Here is a 17,068-nt window from a genome sequence, read left to right as displayed (position 1 = left end):
CCCTCAAATCTTACTATCTGTAATCGGTCAGTTAAGTACGATTCGATCCATTTAAGTAGTCTAGACTCGATTCCCATTTTATCAAGCTTAAAAATCAACATTGGAATGTCAAGTCTGTCGAACGCCTTACTGAAATCGGTGTAAAGTGATTCAACATAGTTACCTCTGTCCATTGCACATAAGGTGTAATTAACAAATTCTAACAGGTTTGTTGTAGTCGACCGACCTTTGAAAAATCCATGTTGTGCATTTGTAATTCTTAGTTTGATTTGATTAAACACACATCTGTTTATAATAGATTCAAATAGTTTTGGTATGCATGAGATAATGGCAATCCCACGATAATTACGAACATCGGATTTTTTACCAGATTTGTAGATGGGTATAAGGAAAGATTTTTTCCATCCTTTCGGAAACTTTCCAGTTTCAAGTGACATGTTGTAAAGCCAAAATAATGGAGCCGCAAATTCAGTTGCCAGGTTTTTCAGAAGAACCGGCGGAATTCCATCCGGCCCTGGACCTTTGTTCGGATCTAAGTCTTTTAGACCGGTTAAAATATCTTGTAACATGATTTGATTGATTCCGATGTTGCTGGTAAAGTCAGGAAAGTGGGAGAAATATTCATAGTCGCGATCGGCATCAGAAAATGTACTATAAGTTTCTTGGAAATAGGTTGCAAAAAGATTGCAAATTTCATCGGAATTTTCTGCCAATTTATCATCTAACGACATTTTTGATGGAAAATTGCTCGACTTCAACTTAGTTTTAGCATAATTGAAGAAGTTCCTGGGACAGGATTTTATTTCATTCTCGGTTTTTCTGTTGTACTCTTCAAGAGCAGTGGATATGGCTAGATTAAGTTGATTGCAAATGCTTAAATATTTTTCAATGTTTTCTTGACTTTTGTGTCGTCGGTATACTTTGTGAGCTTTTTGTTTCCGATTTTTCAAGTTAATAATTTGCCTGTTGAACCAGACTGGATTTTTAGAACCATTATTTCGTCGTTTTCTCCTTAGTGGAACTTCCGAATTAATTATTTCCGACAAAATGCTATAAAAGGCCTCAACAGCATATTCTACATCTGGATTTCTTAAAACAGATTGCCAATTAGTTCTATTAAGTTGAAGTCTAATATTTTCATAATTGGCTTTACTATAATCATATACATCCTCATAGTCACAATTATTTGAGTTAACGTTCATATGGATAAAAACGGAATACTCGATAGCGGTATGGAACACCTCGTTTTTCCATAATGGAAAGGGAGCTTCTTCCACACAGAAGTCCTCAAGGATGTTAGTTAATAAAAAGTCTAGATATCGATTTTGCTGATTTTTTACATGATTAATTTGGTTTAAACCTAAACAAGCAGTTTTTTCAAAAATCAACTGTAACGTTTCATTTTCACCTACAACTGGTAATAAAATACATTCATTTTCAGAATCTGATATGAAATCTACGTCACGTTGATTGAAATCGCCATAAATATGCACTTTGAATTCCGGAGGAAATTGTGAAATAATTTCTTCAGCAGCTAGGAAGAACATTTCATATGTTGATTTACAAGCTTGATCAGGTGGGAAATATACCGATGCAAAAATATGAGTTTCGCCGGCGATTTGTGTTCCAATATGTCGCTTAAAGAGTTGCCACATATGATGTTAGGTAAGCTGAGGTCAGTTAACTGACTGATGGGGCACGGGAGCTATTGCAATGATCAAAATGTATGCATTACTAAGTCATTCTAGACGGACTATCGAAAGGAAAACGAGTATTTAAGAATATAACTTCAATCTATCATGTCGGAAGTAAGGTAAGGTGCTATGTAGTTAGAGGTGTAGACAATAGGTGTATTGATGAGAAGTTGTTATTAACTATTCGAATTTCTTTTGTTGTCCAATAGATTGTGTAAAATGCTACAAATTTGATCAAGCACGCCGTAAAATTCGTCACCCATGATTTGGCGCCTACATCAGTGGTCTAACGACTCTTCGCGTTCTCGGCACTAGTTCCAATATGTCGCTTAAAGAGTTGCCACATATGATGTTAGGTAAGCTGAGGTCAGTTAACTGACTGATGGGGCACGGGAGCTACTGCTATGATCAAAATGTATGCATTACTAAGACATTCTAGACGGACCTAGAGACGGACAATCGAAAGGAAAACGAGTATTTAAGAATATGACTTCAATCGCAATACATATAACTGTGGTATGTAATCTAGAACATTAGAACACGTTTGTTTTTTGCAAATATGAGTATCCATCTTGGTATCAAATGGTTATGTACATCAAAGAACGTAAGAAAACGTCTGAATCTAATGTTTTTTCATCAACATACATCAGAAATACGTTTGAATCTAATCTATTTGCACATCATAAAACATTTAAAAACATTTTAAATTAATGTCAGAATTGACGTCAACATACATCAGGAAACGTCTGAATCTGATGTTTTTTACATCAACATACATCAGAAATACGTTTGAATCTAATGTATTTACACATCATAAAACATCTAAAAACGTCTAAAACAAATGTCAGAATTGACGTCAACATACATCAGGAAACGTCTGAATCTGATGTTTTTTACATCAACATACATCAGAAATACGTTTGAATCTAATGTATTTGCACACCATAAAACATCCGAAAACATCTAAATCCGATGTCTCAATTTGCATCAATATAACGTATAATTCTAATGTTTTTTACATCTACATACATAACAAAACGTTTGAATCTAATGTTTTTGCACATCATGAAACATCTGAAAACGTCCAAATCTATTGTTATTTTACATCAACATACAAAAGAAAATCGTTAGAGTGTTATGTTTTTTGCACATCAAAAAACATTTGAAAACGTCAGATTTTGATATTTCGGATTATTTGCTTGACATCAGAAAAACGTTTGATTTCCTGATGTATACATTATGTTACCTTGCATAAACACATCTGAATCGTAATGTTTTCTAATGTTCAACATCAGAAGTACATCAAACCTTGATGTTGATGTATACATCGAAATTTAACGTCAGGCTAATGTAAATTTTTATTCGGGTCCGCATTACCGATCTCCGGGGGAACATCAAAACCTCGAACGTATTGAGTATGCATTCCTGCTGCTAACATGAAGACCGTTACTGTTCTTCCACTGGAGAGGTGAAATTTCACAGCCTCCTGATTCCGCCTCCTGAGTCTCCTTCATTGCGCTTTCCGATACCATTAAGTTTACTTCGTTCCCATTAACTCTGGTCCGTTCCCATTTTATAAACAGATTCCTTATTTTAACCCCGCTCCTGGAACCTCCTGGCATCCCCTAACCCCCTGAAACTCCCTGAAACGTCCCAGAGATCCCCTAAAACGCCCTTTGTGCTCATTCTGCGAGTGGAATGACGTGACCCAACTCGACTCGTGCATCTAGATGAGAACTCTCGACTCGAATGATTCAATTGTGAGTTTCAGTCCTGGGCACCCACGGTGGTGCAGAGGACCGAATTGAAAGATTTCCATCCTGGGCTATTGCCAGCCATCGCTTTGACCTGTGGCCAGGTCAAATTTCTGTCGACTTGCTTGATTTCGTTGTTGAGGCTGCGCCGCTATGAGCCTCTGGGTCTGCCTCTGCTGCGATGTCCTGCTGGGTTCCAGTCTAACGCTTGTGTGCAGATTTCGTTTCCGCCCCTGCGTAGAGTGTGGCTGACCCACCTCCACTTCCGCTCCCGAATGTCTGTCGCTATCGGCTTTTGATGACATCGACGATGGAGCTCCACGTTGGAGATCCAATTGTGAGGTCACCATGCACGAATTATATACCGCAGGCATCTATTGATGAAGACCTGCAGCCGTTGAGTGTTCTCCACTGATATACACCAGGTTTCACTGGCGTATATCAGCACAGATATCACGTTCGAGTTGAAAATTCGGATTTTGGTGCGTCGACTAATCTGATTGTTTTTCAATCATACATTACTTAAACTTGCAAAAGCAGCCCTCGCCTTCTTGATCCGTGCACCTTAGACTGGCCCAAATACAAAAATGTCGAAAAATTCCCCGGGGCACCCTCTCGTGCCTTTGGATGAGAGGAGCAATTTGTGAAAATTTTAGCTCAATCGGTTCAAAACTGTGTTGGCGCAAATGACCCGAGCAGGAACGAATAACTGACACATAACTGCAACATACCCAAGTCAGGTATCATACCAAGACAAGGTATTGGTCGGCTATCCTGGTATTGAAAATATCTTATTTTGGTATTTATTTAACATTTTATCATATGTTAACATATCTTATTTTGGTATTTTGGTAATACCTAAATTGATAAAATACCTCAACAAGTTATTGATTTGGTGTTGAGGACTGCTTAAGGTATTATTCAATTATGGAAAAATCGCTATTTATATGGAAAACCGCTGATTATTATTTAGGTATTGCCATACCTGATGTCATTATTCACGCGTTATGCACAGAATATACACCAGTTATTATTTTAGGTATTTTACCTTTTATGCAGGGCTACTTAATAACTCATTCAGGTTGTAGGTATTCGGTTTTCCATACCTGAGTTTGATATTCTTCAGCTATTTTCTCCTGCCCGGGGAGTTGAAGGTTTGTATGTGATCTTTAGTCCAAATATATGGGAAATTGCATGACCTCCAGTCTTTCATTCAACACGCTGGTTGAAAGAGTTTGATGTGGCTCATAGTTGAAAAAATAATTGTTGATACCCTAATGAACAACTTTGTAGAAGACTATATCATGATAAAACTTAATTTAGTTGCGGTTTCAGCTAACGAAAGCAGGATGAGGATATGTATCTTCCTCTGTTTACTCTCGGTTGTTACATGCAGCACGTGTTTGCTGTTCGAAACTTGCGCTCTACATCATAGGCGGCTATGTTGTCCTTCATTTCAATTGCTCACGCACGTGGGCAGGTATCGAAACAATGAAGAATTACATAGCTGCCTATGATGTAGAGCGCAAGTTTCGACCGACAAACATGTGCTGCATGTAACAACCGAGAGCAAACTGAGGAAGATGCCTTCATCCTGCAGGGTGGCCATTCAACCGGGAATTCCGCGAAAACCAGGAATTACCCGGGAATCGCAAACAGCCGGGAAAAACCAGGAAAAAACCGGGAAATTTGCTTAGAACATAAACCACTCCTAAAATTGAAGGTCCAGGATAATAATTTCTATTGCATCTACATGAGAATCATTATTTTTTCTTAAACATGATCAATATTTTTGTAATCTAAATATCGCAGATACTAGATGCAGAGTTCAAAACTTAATCATAAGATTTAATTTCTTAAATTTTGATTTTGAATCTTGGACTTTTTTAATAGAAATGCTGTAAAGAATTACAATTGTTTTTGAAAAAGCTAAGGTATAAATGGAAAACTTTAAATAATGTGTCTTGGTTTGTTTGTTTGTTTATTAGTGGTTCTTTACACCGTTCGCGTGGTGCATTCGTATCAGATGTGTCTTGTATTGTATCATTACAGAAAAAAATATTGCCATATTAAAAAAATACCTTATTTTACCGCAGTGTTCCTTTACAATTACAAATGTGTATGATTTTAGAAATTCTGTTAAATCGATCGTCTTCAAGAATTTCATAACATTTTTTCCAGTATTCCATGTTGGACATGTTCTTTAGATAGTATACAATCGATTCTTCCAGGTTGCCCAACATTTCTCTTGATGATAAACGAAGGTTTTCTTCGCAGATTCTCCTAGAGATTTCTCCAAACATTCATTAAGAGATTTAACAAGATATTTTCCCAGGGATTTCTTGAAACGTATTACAAGTAACTTTTCCAAAACAATTCAACCATATCAAGCAATTTTACCAATAATTTCCTTTTTTCAAGAAAATTATTGATAAAATTATAAATAATTTCTAAAGACGTTCTTAAAGATTTTACATGCTTTTCGTCAAATACTTTTGGAGTAATTTATTTGTAAATTCCAACAATATTTGACCTATTCGAATCCTCCCATGGATATCTTCAGGAGTCCCTCTTTCATTAGTATACTGTCAAGCATCTCAACAGTGAACATTATCAAGGAATCCTTTAATAATTATTCCAGAGATTGCTCAAACAGTTTTTACATTCCAGTGGGTGAATTCCGGCGCACAATTTCTTCAAAGAGAAGAAAATTTTCTTACTGGTGGGCAATGGAAGAAAATTTCTTCTCTTCGAAGAGTTTGTGCGCCGGAATTCGCCCACAGATTACCTTTACAAGTTTCTTCAAGAGATTTTTCGAATAATCTCCCAGGGATTGCTCCAGTAGATTCTCAAGAAATTGATTTGAGTTTTTTTTTCAAAAATTTCATTTGGCATTTCTATTAGAAATCTCTACCCTAACTTTGAATAGAGCATATCTAATATGTATAAAATTCCTCTTGATCCTCTATCTAATATGTATAAAAACTTTCTTGAGAAATATTTTAAGTTTTTAAGACTAGAGAAAATATGGGCTTCTTACTAAATGTGGCCTATATTGGATTTTCTTTTTCCACCAAAGATGCTCTAATAGCAGGGCTCGATTCTAATGGTTAGGCATGATTTAGTTTTCGCTTTGTTCGAGATTTTACTAACGTTTTCTGAATTTTGAATGTTGATAACTTGCACATAACAAAAGAACTTCTGGTACCAAAAATCGCATTCAAGTATTTTTATGTCATTTTGAGCGTTAAAGCGTTAAGCTTAAAGCATAAAATTGAACAGTTATGGTGTTATGTTGTTGGGGAATTCAAAAAATAGGGTATATGTACCATTCCTTGGCCTAATTTGCAAGCCGCCTTGACAATTTTGACAATAACTCAGCAATTGAAAGCACTAGAAATAATATGTTGACGCTTTTACAAACTTTAGGCACTGTATGCTTTACCAGTTGGTAGTAAACTAACGTAAATATTCAAGAATTTACTTAATTAAGTTGAAAAGATTCGATGCGATGGTATGCAACGTTGGTCTATGGTACAAAATTTGGCCTATTAGTGGATACAATGTTGGCCAATTGCTTTCCATGCACTAGAACCACTTTTTATCTCGTTTTTTTTCAATAATTCTGTTGAAGTATTGTCTCTGTTTGTTCACCAATCTTACTTTTAAATTACATTTTCGGAGCCGAATTCTCAAAAAATTATAAATAAATCACTTAAACTAAACTTCTTTCTTAATTTAGTAACGAAAACAACGCAACCCTATATTCGTGTTATATTTTTACAGTTAATGCACCAAAGTGTTAAAATGGAAACGAAATGTTACAGTTGTTTAGCGCATAGCTTTTCCGATATCCAGTTATGCGTGTTTGTTTGAGTTTTTAGTTTACGTTGAGATAGGCCGAACGAGAGGACTATGCCAACGAAGCATCCCGATACCCTATGTAAATGTAAAATTTATTAAAGCCGCCATAAATTGTCAACTTCCTAGAACGCGATCAATTGAGCCAAAAGTCTACTTCGCTTGGGCTGTTTATGATGAATGATATTTTTTTGACATTGTTAGACCTTTGACAATGGTGCGCTTCCAGTAAGGTTAAACTGTTTACAAAATCAGAAAAGTAAGAAAATAGAAAATAGCAATATCAGTGTTCCGATTTAACCAGAGATTGAACATAGCACTGCGCGCGGACGTGCATTCAATTTTTTCTGTCACCGTGTTTTTCGTTCTCGTGAATTTTTATTTTTGTACGATGAAACTTCAATTCGGCTGATACTCTAAAGGAAAATATATCGGAAAATTAGAATCGAGTTTGGAAATCCTATTTTGTTGAGCTGGGGATAAATACAACGCAGAAGCTTACAGTTACAGTGCGCGAGTTGACTGTAGGATTGTTTGAAGATTTACTGTGGAAGATCAAGTGGATTCCGGAAACTCTGGCTCGTCATGATGTTGACGATGGATTGTTGGCGATCAGGATTGACGTGCAGCCGTTGCAGCATCTTTTTGACGATCATCAGACAAACCGGTGAGATCTTTCTGATTTGCTTTGATTTATATTACACACTTGTAAGTAAAATTTTTTGGTTAACGTGTCAACATGACAATTTCTCGTACGCTTTTTCGCCAAGGAAAGCACCCCATTAAACCCTATCCAATTTCCAACTCCAGATATCTATGAAGTGGGCCAAGTTCTTGGACATATTCTGAGTAGATATCTAATCAACATTTCCTCCCCATCCCCGCTGATCGTAAGGACCTGGCCAGGTGTCGAGAGTTCGTTAAATGAAAGGTTTGTCAAATCCCAGGCAACTTTTCTGGCGCATTAAACGTCTCTATCGACAGCCACCCCAGGATGTGTACGGCAGAGCGTTCATGATTAACAAAAATTTTAATCATGATTAATCATTGATGATTTAAATTCCAATTTTGGTGATTATTGATTATGATTAATGAATAATTTGATTTTTAGGATGATTAAAGATTATGATTAATGATAAAATTGGTTTTAACCGTGATTATTGATTATGATTAATGATTAAGAATGGCTCATTGATTAAAAATCATGATTAATCAATCACAAAAAAAAACTGGAAATGATTAAAATACATTTGTTGATTAACATGTTTTTGAAGTTTCAAAAGTAAATGGTAACTCTGTCTGGGAGATTATTGAAAAAAGAATCATAAATTATATTATTTAGAAAAGCATTTGAACCAATTTAAATTGGATCATATATTTTATATGATGAATCATTTTTGGTGATGAATGATTAATGATTGATTAATATTTTTTCTTATGATTATGATTACTGATTATTGATTAGATTACAAAAAAGTGTGATTAAGATTAATGATTAATGATTAAATGAGATTTTTTTGTGATTATGATTAATGATTTTGATTAATCTTAATCATTAATCCAGGGTGGCCACCCAGTCGGGAATTTCGGGAAAACCGGGAAAACCTCGGGAATTCGAAACCACCGGGAAAAAGTCGGGAAAACCTCGAGAATTGTTGCTAGCCACCGGGAATTTCCAAAATTCTTAAATTTGTACAGTCTCCAGAAGCATAAGTACGAGAATGTTACCTAACATCACAATTTGAACAATTTTAAAGATATTCTGAAGAACATTCTGGTGGAAATACTGGTTGAGACACATACTAATATTTATAGATTCATATGACACTTATGCATTTCAGGATGTACATGTTCCAGAAAACATCAAGCGTCATATAAAAGCTTTATAAAACATAACCAAAATTATAACTTCGTTCTAAAAAAAATATCCTTATACAATCTCTAGGAGAATACTTGATATAGCCTTTGTCCTTTGAGCGAAAAGTCTTTAAGAAATTTGGATAGGATGCTGATAAAATTTTGAATGAATGAGTAAATTGCTGCAAGAAGAAATTCAAATTAAAAATTATAAAATCTGGATGAGTAATTCTGGTGAAAACGTTCTTACAATTTAGAAATAGTTAGTGAAAACATTTGAAAGAATATTAAAAGGGATTTTTAATATCAGATGAAATACCTCAAAGCACGCCTAGTGTAGTTCATAAAAGTATTTCTAATATTTTGTTTGAAAGATTTCTGTTGTTTTTCATGAAGTTCTTTGATGTGCTCATATGTTGAACAGGTGAAAAAAAAATGTTCCGAGAAAGCCGGAGTACACCTCGTCCTCTTTTTACGTCCATGCTTGGCTGAGCGACAAAAAATTCTACCGCTAAGACAATGAGCAAACTCAACAGTTTTATATTTTTTAAAACATCTTCGTGATTAGGAGAAGTGTAAAAAATATAAAAATGTGTATTTTGATCATTATTTTGCCGGTAGAATTTTTTTTCGCTAAGCCAATAGTGGACGTAAAATAAGGTTTAGGTGTATGTTATCGGAAAAATCCCTTTTTGGCGAAGCTTTAGCACAAGTCCCTGGTAAAACATCTGGTTCCGCAAATTCTCGAGAATTTTGAGTATTCGTAGTTTCTAGTTAAACTTCCAATTGAAATTCTCGCGTGAGCATTTAGAGCAATATAGTTGTATGATTTATGGAAATAAAAAAATCCCAAATAATGAATCTGCTTCTACCATTTGGGGAAATATTTTCTCAAAAACTATTTTTTCAGGAATTGCTGGAGAAATTCCTGGCATAGCTGAAAATGTCATCAGAAATTGCAATCGTTGATGAAATAACTGAAAGCTAGACGATTTATCAGACAAAATCTAAGATTTCTTTGATCTCTCAAATTTCTCCTAGAATTTCAGTCAAAGTAACCTGCCTGACTTTCTGCAGTAGCCATTTACGCTACCATAAAGTTCGCCACTGGTTTTCTATTAAACTATAGACCATAGAGGTCTTGAAAATGACCATTGAAAATACTAAACGGAAGATTTCCCTAGAAATCGTTTTCAAAATTCTTTCGCGAATTATCTTTCCAGATATTCCACCAGAAGTTCATTCAGATTATTTTTTTCTGGGCATTCTGTTATTGCCTAATAGTTTCCCAAACGAACTTACCAAGAATTTATTAGAAGAGACTTTTAAAATATTACTAAGAAATCCATTTATTATTAGATTCGTAAATCCTATAATCATAGTCTATTCTCTGAGAATTTCGACCCCCAGGATTATCCTTTTTATTTTTATTTGCCTAAACAACTGCATAATTTAAACTAGTTGGTCATCTTAAAATTTCAATTTAAGAATCTTTAATGAAGATGTCGTAATTTCAATGCCCATCATTGGATACGAGACAAACAACACATGACTTAGCTAAATACTAAGGAAATTAGATATATACTTATTTTCAAGTTCATATGAATACTATGTTAAATCCAAGGATTTGAAAATATTCAATATTAATTCTCCTATTTTTTTCTTAGTAAGTTGCGTTTTATTTTCACTGTAAATCATTCTGTTTTAGAATCGGGAAAATTTTCAAAAAGCTATCGGAAAAACCGGGAAAAACCCGGGAATTTTATTTGCCGGTCTGAGTGGCCACCCTGTTAATCATTAATCATGATTAAATTTATGATTAATCATTAACGCTCTGGTGTACGGTCGGCTATGCTATGCTATGCTATATCAGTGTTCCGATTTAACCATATAAATCAATTTCTAGAAAACCGGGAAAAAATTTAGGTAGGTTTTTCAAAATCATTGTTGATGCATAAAATCTGTTTGAAAATCAAATATCCTTTAGCCCAATTTGTTCAATAACAAAATAAAAAACACCAAGAGCAGTCTCCTCGAGATCGAGCTCATCATCGATAGACAGCGTTTCCTCAAGATTCGGAGCGAATGTAATAACATCGGTTTCTTCAGTGTCGTAAGTCATAAGAGAAATTCTTTGAGAATTTAAATCAGTTAAAAAATAATGCATGAATAACAAGAAAAAAGAGGAACATATACATAATGTAAAAAAAAACATGGATTTCAATTGCAAAATAAACAAAACTTAATAAAATAATCAAATCATATATTTTATTTCTTATAGTCAGAACATAAAATTGTATAGGTATAACTATATCTAATTAAAATCTATGAGAAGGCACTGTTCAGCAAGGCACAAGATTCATTCTTATCAATAACCAGGTAGATTTAAGTTGTCAATTTGATTGCCCTTGTAAACAATATTCTTAAACATAAATTCGATACCAATCATTGTAAACCAAATTAGGAAAATTAAAATTAACGTTAAAGCTTTGTCGTGTAGTTTTCCTGAGCAAGGTTGCCAATTGGCGTCGCTGGTCGCGTATGCGTCAAATCCTGAGTGCTTTTCGGTTCGCACGATGGTACGGCTAGGGCCCCATTGTTCCCCTCGCCGCCGCCGCCGCCTCCGCCCAGTACGGCCTGCAGTGCCTGTTTGCCATTGTCCAGCGTGAGGCCACCGTTCTCGATGCCGCTTACCTTCTTTTCCTCCTTGGTCGGTGGCGCCCGGAGCAGTGTCAGTAATGGCGCGTACAGGAAGCACAGAATAGCAATTCCCACCAACATCCACTCGAAACCGATGGTGTTTACCAAGGTACCACTAGTTATCGAGAGTTGGCGAGTGGGGTCCGGCAATGATGGAGTGTTTGCGATTGTGAGGGAAGAGAAGGGGGAAACAAATAGAATCACAGGTTAAAATGGGTTACACGGTGTGCTGATATGAGATTGATGATGAATGGATGCGAACAATGATATGAACTACCGACTGCCTAGACAAATTACTTAAACCCTTTTTTGTTGAAACGCTTTGACATCCACGTACACAACAGAAATATCTACGTATTTGATGGATAAACTTAAAGTTTAAATTGTAATTTTAAAACCGATGATGTAGAAGTATTGTCTCTAGGATGTACCGAAAAACTTTGTCAAAGACCACAAAGTGATCAAATAATTTGTGATAAAAGTTATAACCTATAGGTATACTAGTATATCCATTGGCGGAGCCAGCATTTTCTTTTTTCGCATTCACTCTCCTAAACATACACGAGAAGGAGAAAGATAGAAGAAGGGGCAGCTTGCCTCCTCTTTCATCTCGCTCTTTCTTGTGCATATTTAGGAGAGTGAGTAAGAAAAAAGAGAAAGCTGGCTCCGCCAATGAGTATATCTATAGGTATACACGCAGAACTCGATGTACACAGCGCAACGAGTAACTTTCACGCAGCGACCGAAAAGACAAAAGAATTTTCACGCAGATTTGTGTAACACTGGATCAACACAAAAAATGTGCTGATCCGGTGTTACACAAATCTGCGTGAAAATTCTTTTGTCTTTTCGGTCGCTGCGTGAAAGTTACTCGTGTGCTGTGTTGTTTCATTTAAGGGTGTATATTAATCGTCTGAGGGTGCTTAACATTCAACATCAATAATAAAATCCAACGAGAATTATCAAATGTATGACATTTTGCATTTCTGTCGGACCGCTTTGCGGTCTTCCGACAAAATTTTTTGCACATACATACCTACATACGGTGCCGATTGCTGAACCATTGCAATGCATTGGGGTAGTGGCTGGTATTTTGGACACTTTTCCGCTATAATTCAGTCAGTTTCAAACCAATTGACTTGAATTTTTGACACAGCTAGTTACTATACATATCCTACGTACAGAAAATATATTAATTGATTTAACCCTTTGGAGCCGGATAATTTCGCTACTGCTGCCGCAATCTCGCTGACTTCGAATACGTTTATTATGCTCGGTTCCATCACCGGGGTCATATCCTAACTAGCAATCGCAAACTGCAAACAAGCAGACATACTGAATTGTTGCTTTATAATAGTAATGATAGCTGAACTAAAATTATGTTGTACACATTTCTGTACAAATGCTTTTTGAATTGAAAAAGTAGCCAATGTTTAACTTCAGACTTGCAGTAATTCTTCTACAAAATAGTTTAACAGTTTAAAATAATTTTTCTGCTTCTTGTTAAGTGCATATAAAAATGAGCACATGTATCTGTATAATGTGTTTTTCACAAATTAAATAAGTGCTTTCTTTCCATCATACTTCGACTCAGAGTACAGAATGAAAAACACACGTTTTTTACTGAACAGTAGCTGAATTAATTTGCTGTTTATTTATTAACCATAATGTTCTGTGCTAATTCACCATGTAACCGAATCGAGCCGTAAACTGTAACCGAACTTAGCTTCTTGTGAATCGAACTCGTTTCAGTAACCGACCTCCCCACTCACTTTTTTTCAAAATTGCAACCGATACTTAGTAATTCGAACTCGCAGTCTTAAAGATATGTCATCATTTCAATAGATTCACCAACACTTGTTAACACTACACCACTTTATTCTTCTTTTTAACAAAAATACTGTCTTACAAGAAAAACCCGACTAACTGACTCATTGACTAAATGCACTGAAAACTGAAACACCTGCTAACAGCCTAAACTAAACTGACTACAGAAACTTCTAGGAAAAAAAATAATATGACGAGACCAGCAGTGGCAGCCGCCGCGATCCTTGGATCTGCAACCCTTTATATAGGGGTCCTCTCCCTAACCATCAACTCTTATTCTCCTGATCAAAGATTCTCCAGGACTCTCCCCATACCAAAGAGAAATTAATTTCCCAATGCCCCCATGCGTAATTGATTTTTAATTACGCTCCTTTCTAATATTTGCATCTCCCCCATCCGTGAGAGCAATTCTAATCTCTCCCCTGCACGGATGATCAATTTTCCCTATGCCCCCCATTTCGCCATCTCACATCTGCGAGATTAATTGAGCCTCCAGATCGAATGGCCAATTTATTCTCACCTCTGAGATTCGGACCTCCCAACAACTCTCCCCAAAACAGAATACAGAAAGGCTAAATCTCCGATGCATCATAGCATCCCCCATCCACATTCTCACATCTGTGAGATCATACCAAAATTCTGAGGAGAGCGAAATTACTCGCGAATTCAATCTCAAAATTTCTTCCCTTAGTGGCTGAGTCATCAAGGGCCACACCAACCATCATCATCCCCGAACTTGATTTTTCATGAACGCACCGGGCGATCGTAAATTTATAGTGTTTACTTTTCTTCGTCACCCGTCTTAGTTTTACGATCACTCATGCGTTAGAGTTTTCACGCCTTCTAAGCATGGATGCGTGGACGGTCGTCCATAAACATAATTTTACGATCCAATTATGATCGTCGTCTGTGATTACCTTTCTCTTTCGGGGAAGGTTATGCATTTCCAAGTTTTTTCTTGTTGCAAAAACAATCAGATCATTCTTCTCAACCCATTTTACGATCATCCCTTCATTTCCATATCGGCTTGAGGTTGTTGCATAATCAGCAAAAATCCTCTGCGTGTGAAGTCTTGTATAATTTACGACCCGAAAGAAAAACCTGTAGTTCTAGCATCCCGTCGTTAGCGATCGGATTTCTAGGCAATTGTTTATTTCATCAAGACAACCCTGTAGGTACTTGAATTTCGTCACCCCGAATACAGGCAGAGAAGGCTTCAACATATGTTGAAAACCATGCCCAATGTTTATGCCATAAATTAAAAGCCGAGATCCCAAAATGTTGGTTTCCCTTTCTCGAGTCATTCTTGAATTCCTGACTCTTCTCCTTCTGGGCGCTTTCCGTCCGTGTTTCTAACAATTGGTGTCATTGTGCTCCACACATCGTGTGGGCTCAAGAAATCTTTTTCCTTTGGCATTCTTCATATCCCTTATTTCGTCATGAGCGAAAAATGCAAAATTGTTGCAATTGATTGGGGAAAAGGGTGACGTATGCCCCATTCCCGAAAAATGGCAAAAATTATCATTTTGGCAATAAATTGCTGAATCTCAATTCAGCGGTTTGTTGCATTCCCTTACTTTTCCCGCAAAAAATTAAGAAATTTCTTAAAATTTCTTAATTTTTTTTAAAATGTTGGTCATGTTTCTGTCCCAATGATCTTTTTTTTTTCGAATAAGAGTTGATTTACATACTGTTTTCCTTCTGCTTATAACTAATATTTTTATAGTGCTCTTGTTTTGTTTCTATTGAATCTGATTTATTTATGTCCCTGGCTGATAATTTTTCTAGCTAAGCTTTTTCTATCAAATTTTAAAATTAGATTGGTGTTCTTGTCTTTTCTTGATATATATATATATATATATTTTTTTGTTTTATATTAAACTCATACCTGTGCTTCAAATGGCAACTGTTGACTCCGTATTCCGCTACCGTCTTCGCCGTGATATTGTGATATAAAAATACTTTGATTTTGATGAATCCCGATGTCTAGATGTTGTTGATCATGGCTGAGTCTTTCAGTGAGTCATTAGGGCAAAAACCAAGCATCTACTTCTCGTTGCTTCGTTGTGTTTCTCGGTGATTAACTGTTGTGCGATCCCCACACTGCTTCTTTGATTTCTCCTAATGGTTGATCTCATTTTGTTACGATATTCTTTTCCTTGTTTTTGACTTCAAATCTACGTGATTCTTGCAACTTTTGCTTTTTTCTGGTTATTCCGTGAGAAAAATCTTGTGCCCACTTGCTCTAACAGCTGTTCCATTGAAAACAGGATGTTCACGCATACTGTCCTTTTGATTCCAATTAATAGTCTTAAAATCATTGTGATGAAAAACGTATTTTGTTGGTTGTGTTTTTTTTTCGGTATATCGATAATTGGTTCTTGCTGCCTTAGGATGCTGTTGAAATTTGCGTATGTGACGACAGCTTGAAAAATGTGGCTTTTTCTGCTGAAATGTTTGTTGTATCTGTCGTTTATGAATTTAATGTCATCCTTCCTCTAATTGGTTGTGTTGTTGATACTTGTTCAGCTAAGAACATTTTGACTATTTCTTTGGCGGAAATTGTTCGTTGCTAGTGGCAATTGCAACTTTTGGAGTTATGCTACTGTTGAACCATCCTTTATTACATGCCAGCTACAAGAATCTTGATGTTTTCTCGCCCGAAAATTGGTATTACATGAAATGGTTGATGTGTTTGGGAAAAATCATCTGATTTGTTTTAAAGTATTTGCGATCATTTTTCGTCCCAAGAGGTTGAAAACCGCGTATTGACACTTTCTGCAACAATTTGCTTTGACTGTAGAAGATATGCTCCGTTGACCCTGATGTTTGATGTTTGATGCTCAGTTAACCCTTTTGACCAACCTAATCGACTCGCCAATCATGAACTCGTTGTTGATGCTGGAACTTTTCTTTCAATTACCGTACATCCCTGTTAATACGGTTTCGATGTTGCTCGTTGAACTCTGGTTGATGATTTCTGGAACTTTTTCTTTCAATTACCGTACATCCCTGTTAATACGGTTCCGATGTTGCTCGTTGACCTCTGGTTGCTGATTTCTGGAACTTTTTCTTTCATTTACCATACATCCATGTTTGTATGGTTGAAACTTGTTGCCTTTGAATTATTGTCTTATTATTCACACTTCCTAATGGCCTACGTTTTCTCTTGATTCTTATTCATCTAAAAGCTTCAAACGACTATTTTGGTTATTGATTATGAGCACTTTACAATTGATTTATTTTTATTGAACACACGTTTTAATGAATTGTTATGAAAAAAATTTCCAACAAATTCCCTTAATTGACAAAAGCCATGCTAATTGAAATTTTCAACTCCTACCATAAATGGAAAAAAATAATAACTTTCCAACA

The 17,068-nt window shown here is 35.9% G+C and overlaps 1 protein-coding gene and 1 long non-coding RNA gene across 6 annotated transcripts in view; both read right to left on the bottom strand.

Annotated features, from left to right (window-relative positions):
• The window catches only part of LOC109408430 (synaptic vesicular amine transporter), a 230,480-nt gene that overhangs the window by 25,619 nt on the left and 187,793 nt on the right, over positions 1–17,068 (bottom strand). For 4 of the 5 annotated variants that reach the window (XM_062858868.1, XM_062858865.1, XM_062858867.1 and 1 more), the window contains one exon: positions 11,415–11,981. In XM_062858868.1, coding sequence (XP_062714852.1) covers positions 11,648–11,981 — 334 coding nt within the window. In that variant the 3' untranslated portion in view covers positions 11,415–11,647. Of the gene's footprint in view, positions 1–11,414; positions 11,982–17,068 lie in introns of those variants that run through there. The other variant, XM_062858869.1, reaches the window with a different exon arrangement.
• LOC134289853 (uncharacterized) lies at positions 13,656–16,997 on the bottom strand. Its single transcript, XR_009998713.1, has 2 exons — positions 16,681–16,997; positions 13,656–16,600 (listed from the first exon to the last, which is right to left on the bottom strand). It is a non-coding gene; the product is annotated as an uncharacterized LOC134289853 (long non-coding RNA).

Source organism: Aedes albopictus, chromosome 3 (genome assembly GCF_035046485.1).
Source record: "Aedes albopictus strain Foshan chromosome 3, AalbF5, whole genome shotgun sequence".
In the NCBI taxonomy this organism is placed as follows: domain Eukaryota; kingdom Metazoa; phylum Arthropoda; class Insecta; order Diptera; family Culicidae; genus Aedes; species Aedes albopictus.
Note: the sequence above shows the minus strand (reverse complement) of the source record. Positions and strands in the feature narration are given on the sequence as shown.